Below are 11,516 nucleotides of genomic sequence, written 5' to 3' on the forward strand. Positions count from 1 at the left end.
GTTCCAGTCGTTTAAATGTCACCAGGACAGCTCTGTGGGAGGTAGGGGTGAGGAAGGTGAGACGCTAGCTGCTGGTACAGAGCGTGTGTGTGTGTGTGTGTGTGTGTGTGTGTGTGTGTGTGTGTGTGTGTGTGTGTGTGTGTGTGTGTGTGTGTGTGTGTGTGTGTGTGTGAGAGAGTGATAGCAGCATGGCTCAATTTCCATTTTTATTAACAATCCAGTTACCTCTTCATGGAGAGGGATGGAAAGGGCCCGGCAGATCAATGTCATCGTGCCTCCAGCATGCCAAGGAGCCTGGCCGCGGTGTTAACCACTTCCTCCCCCCACTTTACACACATTGCCCTCTCCCACCAATCAGCAGCCTGAATGGAGATTGGCAGGCCCATCAACACTGCACTCCCCACTCTGAAGACAGACATGGGGAGTGCAGCCCCTGGAGACTGCATCGTAACCTTGGGCTAACAAAACCTTGGGCTAAATGGACTACTTAACCAGACCCCTTGATCTTCCTGTTAGCAGTAATGTCACATTCACAAATACCATTGACTCCTTTAAAAATGGAGAGCTACTGTACTGTAAAAGACTTGACTACTGTACTGAGAATCTTGACATTTCTAGTCAGAAATATGGGTATTAAATTATGTCAGAAGTGTTTTTTTTAAGCCGTTGACGAGGCTCAGAGAAAGCGTTGATGGCTGCTCTAAAACACAGCTCGTCCGTCATCAGTCTCTGACGTCATATTAGACCGCTCAGAGGAGATAGTCACACCCCAGGATATTCTGTCAGAAAACACGTCTGCTTATAACTGTCACAATTCAAAAACAACAATACATGTTCTCTAGTTTACTTTAAGTTGTCATTCTTTGGCACCAACAACATCTCGCCAACACAATGGGCCTCATTTATCAATCGTCAGTCGCATGCGCGTAAATCGTCAGCAAGCGAGGCCAACGTCTTTTGACGGACATTTCAATTACCAAAGTTTTCATAGCTCAAATGGGTAACAAACCATATGAGACCTGTAAGAGAGTCATTTGAGAAATGGCAGTCAGATGAATATAATGGGATTCAATAGATAAGATGCTTAGATACGGGACATTGGACATTGTTTAGCTAGCAGTGTAGTGCTCCTACAGTACTCTCACCAGAGTGGGAACACAGAGGCACTGTATGGAGGATGGTTGCTGAGTTAACATGAACTGTGGCTGGTGTTGGATACAAAGCATTGCTCCTCTTTCTCCTCGCCATTGGTCCTTTTAAAGCCATGTGTGCATGTCATGACAACAGTGTATATATCTATTAATAGTTTTGTTGTGGTAGTGGAGCAACCCAAATATTCATCCCCATGTAGGTAAAAAGTCATGTTATATTTATAAACCAAGCTATAGAGGGAAATAAGCTACTGTAGGGATTTAGATCATGACTACATAATGTTTCTCTTGTTATGTCTCTAGCTTACTCTCTCAGTTTCTCACACACACACACACACACACACACACACACACACACACACACACACACACACACACACACACACACACACACACACACACACACACACACACACACACACAGACAGATTTCTCTGTGTGCATGGAGGCACTTCACTGGGGCTTTTCCCCAGAGATGAGCCTTGCACTTGAGTTGACCGTTAAACAAACGCTACTGTACACAGTCACGTGGGAACACAGCAATCCTCCCACCTGATGTCTGTAGTGTGTGTGTGTGTGTGTGTGTGTGTGTGTGTGTGTGTGTGTGTGTGTGTGTGTGTGTGTGTGTGTGTGTGTGTGTGTGTGTGTGTGTGTGTGTGTGTGTGTGTGTGTGTGTGTGTGTGTATCAGAGGAAGCCTGAGAGAGCGCCTGCAGGGGTGTCAGTGAAGGTTTAATATATTCAGCTTGCTGTCAACGCTGACACATTTCTCCCTCTGCTCCACTGCACTGATATGCAAATGCAGCCTCCTCAGAATGCAGAGCACTAGATCAGCATAAACGTATTCCCCCCTCTGCTCTCTCTATCCCTCTTCCTATCTCTCTTCTCTTTCTCTCTGAGATTCTCTCCCCTTCTTTCTCTTGCTCTCTGAGTCACTCTCTCTCATACTCTCTCTGAGTCTCTCTGAGTGTCTTTCTCTGGGTCTCTCTGAGTGTGTATCTCTCTCTGAGTCTCTTTCTCTCTCTCTCTCTGAGTCTCTTTCTCTCTCTCTCTCTGAGTCTCTTTCTCTCTCTCTCTCTGAGACTCTCTCTCTCTCTCTGAGACTCTCTCTGTCTCTCTCTCTGAGACTCTCTCTGTCTCTCTCTCTGAGACTCTCTCTGTCTCTCTCTCTGAGACTCTCTCTGAGACTCTCTGTCTCTCGCTCTGAGACTCTCTCTGTCTCTCGCTCTGAGACTCTCTCTGTCTCTCGCTCTGAGACTCGCTCTGAGACTCTCTCTGTCTCTCGCTCTGAGACTCTCTCTGTCTCTCGCTCTGAGACTCTCTCTGTCTCTCGCTCTGAGACTCTCTCTCTGTCTCTCGCGCCGAGACTCTCTCTCTGTCTCTCGCGCCGAGACTCTCTCTCTGTCTCTCGCGCCGAGACTCTCTCTCTGTCTCTCGCGCCGAGACTCTCTCTCTGTCTCTCGCGCCGAGACTCTCTCTCTGTCTCTCGCGCCGAGACTCTCTCTCTGTCTCTCGCGCCGAGACTCTCTCTCTGTCTCTCGCGCCGAGACTCTCTCTCTGTCTCTCGCGCCGAGACTCTCTCTCTGTCTCTCGCGCCGAGACTCTCTCTCTGTCTCTCGCGCCGAGACTCTCTCTCTGTCTCTCGCGCCGAGACTCTCTCTCTGTCTCTCGCGCCGAGACTCTCTCTCTGTCTCTCGCGCCGAGACTCTCTCTCTGTCTCTCGCGCCGAGACTCTCTCTCTGTCTCTCGCGCCGAGACTCTCTCTCTGTCTCTCGCGCCGAGACTCTCTCTCTGTCTCTCGCGCCGAGACTCTCTCTCTGTCTCTCGCGCCGAGACTCTTTCTGTCTCTCGCGCTGAGACTCTTTCTCTGTCTCTCGCACTGAGACTCTCTGTTTGGTCTTGACTGTTCTGTTCTTGACTTATGCCCCTGAGGAATTGATTGTTTCTCTCAAAAGAAACGGTGATGTATAGGCAAGAGAATAGGTCTACACACACACAAGCGCTCTGAAGGTTGGTGTGTGTGTGTGTGTGTGTGTGTGTGTGCGTGTGTGTGTGTGTGTGTGTGTGTGTGTGTAACCCCTCTCCAAATCCCCAATGATAGAACAATGACAGCCCATTACCGCCAATGCCGAGATACAATTAGCTTATTTCAGAGGCTTTGGTGATAGTCTTATCTCCCCAAAATACTGTGTCATCAGTAATCTAGTCCCGACATAACATCATCTAAATGCCAATGTCTATCCCCAGTGATCCATTCAAAGCCCACGCCACATTTCCATTGTAATTAGATGTGTGCAGTCAACAGGCTTCTTTATAGGAACCTGTTTTAAATAACTAGCAGTATTCACTTTTTCAGAGTCCCTCAGTGGCTGTTGGAAAGAAGCTCCTGTTGATATTCTGTCCCTTTGACATTGGGTCTGCAGGGGAACGAAGTCTCTGTCTAGAAACGCAGAGTAAACACACGCGTATCTCTAAAGCCTGTCATGTTGTTTCTTTGGGCTCTCTGTATTTGCAGTGGTGTACAGAGATGAGAAATATCAGAAGAAAGCGCTGTCCCGGCAGGACTTCACCACTGACACTATTCTTATGACCGGTTTATTAACACGCAGAGAACAATACACGAATCTTGATTGAATATTTGACTTTTTTAAATTCATTCCAAAATGATTATGTCACTTACCATTAGAAGAAGGTTGAATATAAACACAGTGTCCTGATCCACCATGATGGGGCAGTATGTCATTCTTACAACTTTAATACAGCCATTGTGATATGCCACTCAAGTTATATCAATGTCTTATTATGATTGAAAAAATACAAAAGATGAATTTGTGTTGCCCCCTCAGCAGTTTAGCTGATTTGATGATTTTTATAGCCGGGCCAATGTTTCTGAGGCATTTGACTACCTGAGGAGACATGGAGATTTTAGCGACGGCACTTTGCGTTAACGAGAGTGCCATGATCGAAGCTAATGCAAAACGAATGAAGTGTCTTCTGGACGCTTGCCCTCGCTGCAGCAGCATTGCCTTGGGGGTGTTCACGTCACACCAGGTCGGTGGTGATTCAGCATTAGCGCAAGCACGATCCCTCTGTATCTAACACACTGCGTCGCTGCTGCACCAGTCACTCTGGCTCTCACTGTAAGAGCCCAGGATGATTGATGAGCACTGGGGAGCTGGCTCCTTACTGGAATTACTCATGTACACAGGAGGAATCTGTTTCCCTCGGTTGGAGCACATTAGTATGGGTGACCCTTGTCACTGGGAGATTTTTCACTGGAAAACCTCCAGTCAATGTTATGTGAGTAGGTTATAGAGTTATTAGACCAGAATGTGCTCCCTCCTTCTCTCCCCCCTTCTCTCCCTCCTTCTCTCCCTCCTTCTCTCCCTCCTTTTCTCTCTCCCTCTTTCCCCCTTAAACATGTCCATTCTGGGCATTCTGTCCATTCTGGAAGTGGCCAAATATCCAGGAGTAGATTTCTGAAACGCTTCTTGATTATTTAAACCAACTAATTTGAACATGGTGTCTTCATAAGAGTTGTTCTGCTGTTTTTCTGGCCAATCTCCTGGAAAGAGATGCTGTGAAGCAGGATTAATACGATGAATAGAAGAAACATGGACGCCACACATGGCAGAAGAAACATGGATGCCAGACATGGCAGCCAGACTGATTCCCTCCATTTCGGCTCATTCACTTCCATTGGCTTTAGCTCCCCCATGTAGCAGGGTAAACCTCCAGGAGAATTGTTAAATATGATTCCACAAAGCACTTTTCTATTCCTCTCTATCTCATTATTGTCTCACTTCCCCTCCTTCCAACCCACCTGAACCCACCACCCACTCCCTGGGCAAGGTGCGTGGCAGCAGGTGTGATCGACGGAGCGTCAGCCCCTATTTGGGACAGCGGCGTAAACACGCTGTCACCCTGCCTCGGAGTCGCTAGCTACCCACACTCTGTCATTTGCCCTTCCCTTCCTTAACTGCCAGACTCAGGCTGCCGGTCCGGTTAGCCTAGCCTGTTGTGTGCCTGACTAAAGCAGCGCTGCAGCAACAGCAGCAGTAGAAATCACTCAGCCATTTCAGCCCCTCGGTGTCTGTGAAAACAGCTTGAGGGGGAGAATAGAGAGAGAGGGGAAGAGGGAGAGATCCTCCAAGGGGAAGCTGCCTGCCTGCAAGTCGACTCACACAGCAGTACAACCTCCACTTGTAAATCTACCAGCCAGGGCTGGAAGAGAATGTAAATTAGGTGTGACTAACACCGGGATGAGAATCCAGGCAGGTTTCTTTCTTTTCCCCTCCCTCCTGCTGAATGATGTGTACACATCCACTTGGCTGCAGTAGTCAGTGTAGAGCCAGGAGATGTAGTCTAGGTCTGGCATGTAGGGATTCTCTTGAGGCTCACTGAGTACGAGCTCTATTGGAAAAATCAGAAACAAGATGGATGCCATAGTGTCATCCCCATGCCTTGGCTTTAGGCCCTATCTACACATAGATTTATACCCTGGGTATTCTCATGCCCTGTTGTATTCCCAAGCAACATTAGAATATAGACTATTCTTTAATAGGCCATCATTGTAAATAAGAATTTGTTCTTAACTGACTTGCCTAGTTAAATAAAGGTTAAATACAGAAATATAATTATGTATTTGTATGCTTTTTCTCTCCTCGTCCTCATCACAATCCTCTGTTGGTGTGGAGTAATTGCCTGTAGTCTGAGTGTATCAAGCTTTGCTTATATTTGCATAGCAATCATAAATCACCTTAGTGAATGGGGATTATCATTCTCCAATACAAGGTATGAATACAAAGAGCTCCCTAGCTGATTCATTGATTGGCATATCGGATATTCATTATTCCTTGTTTACGCCTAGAATTATTCCATTATCCCTCAATCGACAGTGAAGTGTTGCCTTTCAGTGTTTATGATCATCTCAAGGCCATTGTATTTAATTGGTGCGGTTGTCAATGGTCCTCCGTTACAGGGTAGTAGTATACAGACAGACCTCTTGGCTCCATCTCTTGGGTTCTGAGGCTGGATGTGAATGTTTATCAGAAACGTATTGGGCTCCTTCCCATCGAGCTGTAATGAGAACAGTGTGTGTATAGTATAGGGTCAGAATAGTAGTTTGGAGTGTGGCCACATATCAACTGGATAGTCTGTCCATAAGGGAAAAGGCTATATTAAGCTTAGGTTCAGGGTTACAATTAGAGTAAACAGGGTTGGGAGTTTGGGTTAAGATTTAGGGAAAATATGATTTAAATGGAAATGAATTTGAGGTCCCCGTGAGGATAGAACATAACGTGTGTGTGCGCTCAAATAGGGGTGTATTTTACAGGCTTGATGATGTAGCGCTAGCCCTCTGCAGACACACTCCGCCTATTATTGGACCTCCCCGGCTGTAGTGTGTGGGTAATAAACCTCTCTACAGCAGCCCCCAAACAGACCAGCAATCAATGGGAAATTATCTCACCGATCCATGTGACAGCCTCTCTCTTTCTGTCTCTATATCGCTTGCCCTTTCTCTCTCTGTCTCTCTTGCTCTCTCTCTTCTCCCCATCTCACGCTTTCAGCATCCACTCTGAAATGCTGTTGCTCAGCAGCCCACTCAGCAGCCCCTCCAGCAATTAACAGAGGAACTAGACTGAGCTGGTGTTAGCACTTCCCAGACACAATCAGCCGAGCTGGCCAAACGCTAACTCTTAATTACGCACTTGACAAGTGAACTATCAGCTTGCCATGTCTAGCTTGTTGTTGTTCAGCTCCGTGGCTGTCATGGTAAATCGTTTAGGGGGGAAATACTAGTTGGTTTTATATTGAGGCAGAGAAGCAGTCAAATACTATTCTTGATTTGGTATGAGTGAAACTAGTGTACATGTTCTGTTAAAACCAGTCACCTGGTTTGGATTAGCCTATGCAAGAACACCATTTTTCTGCAAGAATTCATGTTAGATGTACAGTATGTACACAACTTCAGGGAAACTGTTATTTTTACTCAGCCCAGAAACAAAGTCCTCTGTGTGGTGCAGGGCATTGGTTTGTGACATAAACATTACCAAGCATTCAACATTGTCACTTGGACAACCACTGTATTTTTAGCTAGTTGCCAGAATCCAGAGGCACTCCCTTTGCTGTAGAGATTTGGCTCCAGGCATAACAGAGAGACACACAAATAATACATGTCAGTATTTGAGGCAAGTTTGGAAATGGTGAGCAAACAGCACTTCTCCTTAACAGCGTGCTTACACAGCCACTACCAGGGCATGGAGTTGAGCTCTAATGTGATGGGACACATAGAGAAACAAACAGAAGTGACAACCACTGCTGCCTGTTATACATACATCATGTTTGTCCTACCTCAGCCCCTTGGAAAACCAACCTCAGTGCGAACTGTCTGAATAGTATGAGTGTTTCTGGGCTCCGCCGTGCTAGATTACAATGTGTTTAGTTGTTAACTGCTGCTTCCACACAGATGATCTAACCTAATATGGCTTGTAGTGGCCAGGGATTGCTTGAGGGGCCTATGTGGTGTGAATGACCTCTGTTGGGGGAATATAGATGCTCAGTTTGGCACTAGCTACAGTATTAACGTTTTGCAAGGGCTTTGAGAATAAATAGGTAGGGTTATGTTAAATGTAGAGCCAGGTGACTGGTTGAATAAAGAAGAAATGGATGGGCTATGTTGGCGCTAAACTCCCAGATGGCTTCGATACGGCAATGAATAAGTACTGCTGAGAAATAGCCATGCTAAGAGCAACGCAAATGCTAATTCAAGACTTACAAAGAGTTCAATGTCACCAGAGGGCCTACAAAGCAGAGACCAGCGTACAGCCAGCTCTTGATACCTGTTGTGCCGCTTGAATATCCACAGAGCTTTCTAGGTCAAACAGCCGCTGCTACATTTCAGTTTGAGTGATTTAGGAGACGCTCTTATCCAGAGCAGTTTACAGGAGCAGTTAGGGTCAAGTGCCTTGCTCAAGGGCACATCCACAGATTTCTTTACCTAGTTGGCTCGGGGATTCGAACCAGCGACTGTACCCACCTGGAGAGAAACAGAACCAGGGTTAAAACACTACACTAACCCTCCAACGCTCTTAACCACTAGGCTACCTGGCTGCTAGCCTGCCATTGCAGATTAACTTGAGTTTTCTGCACAGCGTGCCATCTGCTACTGGCCCAGGGTTGGCTTTCAACTGCTTAGCTTGTTTGTGTTATCAAGCTAACTAGTAAACATTGCTTAACCTGCGATTACAAGATATCATGACTATGCTGCGGTCCTGATTGGTGTCAAAGTCTTGGCTGTTCAAATAATCCAGTCATACAACTAGGCCTACTGTAACATAATACTCTTCTGCTGTTTTGTACAATCTATCCTTGCCAGCAGCAGTCATATTGAGCCCTGTCATCACCCAAAGAGGAAAGTCTGCCTAGAGAGATTCTAGTGGATGACTGTAACTTGAAATGGTTGGGTAGGATGAGAAAAGGCTGGTACTCACTACTCAGATATACTTCAGAAAAGCAATCAGACTCATGTTTGCAATGAAGGAAGGGACAGTATCTGCTGGACATGTCTTGAATTGATGGTGTCAAAGACCTGTGGAAAGCTTCTATTAGGCTCTTATCTCCTCCATTGCAGGCTATGAGGCACGTTAGTGTATGTATGGGGGGTTTCTTTGCCACTTTGACTGGTCCATAAAGCCTATTAGGAAGTCAGTCAGTGGTGTACAGCTGGGTTAACACTATGCTCTGTATTGATGGTCCTTTGAATGTAATATGCTGTCACCGTAGTAGCCTAGCGCCCTGTGAGGACACTTATCAAATATTTAACCATTTTTATTGATTTTCCACTGCAAAGGAATTGATCCCCACTCTGATAACCTTCCAGTATATATTCTTAATTATGAACTGGGTGGTTCAAGCCATGAATGCTGATTGGCTGACAGCCGTGGTATATCAGACCGTATACTATGTGTATGACAAAACATTTATTTTTACTGCTCTAATTATGTTGGTAACCAGTTTATACTAGCAATAAGGCACCTCGGGGGTTTGTGGTATATGGCCAATATACCACAGCTAAGGGATGTATCCAGGCACTCCTCGTTGCGTTGTGCATAAGAACAGCCCTTAGCCGTAGTATATTGGCCATATTGCTTAAAAGTGAACCACCTCGTATAGGAATGGTTCTGTCCAGATGGCCACTATAAGCAGGGGCTTATTAGACCTAGTTGTAAGTGTAGTGTGATTTAGCCTAGAAAGACTTGACTAGATGTACCCAGAACAAAAAGCTGAAGGCTAGTCTGTGGTAACAGCAGGATAAACAGCCTCACTGGCCTTTTCCCTCCTATCTGCCCTGGACGCCTCTAATCAGCAGGCCTTGAGCTCTCCGAAAGGTCATTCTGTCCCTTTGATGGTGTTTTGATTCATTCCTCTCTTCCCTTTCTCCTCCCCCCTCCCTTCCTCTCTGCTTTCCCCCTTTCACAGTCAAGCTGGAGAGTCAATATCATAGGGGTGCGAAGATGGGACTGGTTCCGTCGGCGGCCGTGTGACGTTGGCGAGAGAGAGCGAGAAAGCGAAGAGAGAGTGTGGACCAGATGGAGGAGAGGCGGAGGAGAACATCCAGAGTGGGTCATATTCTGACTACTGTGTTTTATCAGGAGTTCCAGCAAAAAATAAATATGGACACACTGGCTATACATGGCGTCCTCTCAAGGGATTTACAGTTTATAGACTATGACTGAGCAGACATTCACCACACAGGAAAGTTATTACCAGGTTCTCTACATTCTATACTGTCTACTCTTGAACAGTTGCATTTTCTGCAATAAACAATGTAGAAATTTAATTTCTGTCTTTTATTTTTTGACTGTAGACAGGTTGGTTGTTTAGCAACAACCGAGGCGTTTGCAAATATGGGGCAAAACAGATGAGGTTGGCTTAGATTTTTGACCGCTTGTAAGCTACAGTATATTTTGTCTACAATGTTTATTGAAAACATAAATACATTTGCACAATGAGCACTTGTCTTTCAAATACGCTGTTACAGTTGTTGGTTAGCTAGCCAGCTATTTCTTTTTGCCATATTGACATGAAATGAGTCAAAACAGAACAAGTAAAAGGAGCTGAAACGAGCCACTTCTGATCCCCTGCATGGTAGTTTCTTGTCATTCTTGCTAGCAGTCTGGCCATCCATAATCACAACAACCCGCTGACTTGTACACCACGGAGACATCGTCTCATGACGTTGTCAGCTAACCCATCTATAATGAGAGGGGAAATCAAAACTAGAAAATGAATCTAAAAGAAATGTCAACCATAGCATCAAACTTGCTCTCTTGTCCTATCAGTCATCCTCTTGTTCACTCACTCACCCGTCACCACGCATTTTTTGTACATTTGTGAAATATAACTCTTTCCAGAAAAAAACACTCCTTTCAGATGTAGTGGGGCGGTGGAGGCCGAACATGGAATTCCGTGGTGACTGACGGACCAATTGGCCACAAGCGATTAAGTTCCTGTTCTCTCTCTCCATTATATAGCTGTCAGAAGCAAGCCTCTTGAAGTCATGTCAGGCTGGCCCTCGGTGGGATTGAGTGTCCTCTTGGTGACAGGAGCGTCTTTACCTCAATAGGAAATTAACAAAGGTGCCAAACGAGCATCATGACTCCACACAGAGGCACAGTCATTGAAAGCCAGCACCGTTGTAGCCCGTTAAATTAGTCTTATTTAGTCTGATTTGCACCGTTCTCACCTTCAAGAAGTCACTCAATTGTAATTTTCTTCAAAGCGTGTGAGGTTTTCACAGGTTTTGATTTGTTTTTGTGTCGATGCATAGTAATTATGTGCGTCTGTGTTTTAACCACTTTTGCTCGGCGGTATGGTTATTTCCATCAAGATGTTTTGTTTGAGTGGTTGTTTGACTAAGTCCTTTCTTGCCCGAGGGGGTTCTTTGCCATGAATCACCTCACACACACCCATTGCAAGTTGTAATGTGTTTGTGTATCCATGCCTAGCATTGTAATTGGCCATTGATTAGCCTAGATTTTCTCTTGTTTGAGTTGCAGATTAAGGCACAGCCCTCCCATAGACAGCCTTTACCATGAGCCTACCTAATTGCACCAATCCTCCCAGTCATCTTCGCCACCCAGAGAGCGTAAGAGCTCTCCTTTGTAAAAGTTCCCCCCCACAAGGCTGTACAAGAATTCTCCAAATTTCAGCCTGACTGAATCAATGATGACAGCTACTTGCCCTGTGGGTGGCCTTCTTTCCTCACCCACCAGATCAGGGCTTTCACTGGATAACAACAGACACCCGGTTCATACAAACACAGGCCCTGTTTGTGTTATTCCGACATTCAAACATTTTCAATG

The 11,516-nt window shown here is 45.7% G+C and overlaps 1 protein-coding gene across 1 annotated transcript in view; it reads left to right on the plus strand.

Annotated features, from left to right (window-relative positions):
• The window catches only part of trip4 (thyroid hormone receptor interactor 4), a 73,611-nt gene extending 63,620 nt beyond the window's left edge, over nucleotides 1-9,991 (plus strand). Inside the window, exon 12 of the mRNA XM_055921722.1 lies at nucleotides 9,631-9,991. Coding sequence (XP_055777697.1) covers nucleotides 9,631-9,695 — 65 coding nt within the window. The 3' untranslated portion in view covers nucleotides 9,696-9,991. The remainder of the gene's footprint in view (nucleotides 1-9,630) is intronic.
• Nucleotides 9,992-11,516: the final 1,525 nt, after the last annotated feature.

This window comes from Salvelinus fontinalis, chromosome 4, assembly GCF_029448725.1.
Source record: "Salvelinus fontinalis isolate EN_2023a chromosome 4, ASM2944872v1, whole genome shotgun sequence".
Taxonomy (NCBI): Eukaryota; Metazoa; Chordata; class Actinopteri; order Salmoniformes; family Salmonidae; genus Salvelinus; species Salvelinus fontinalis.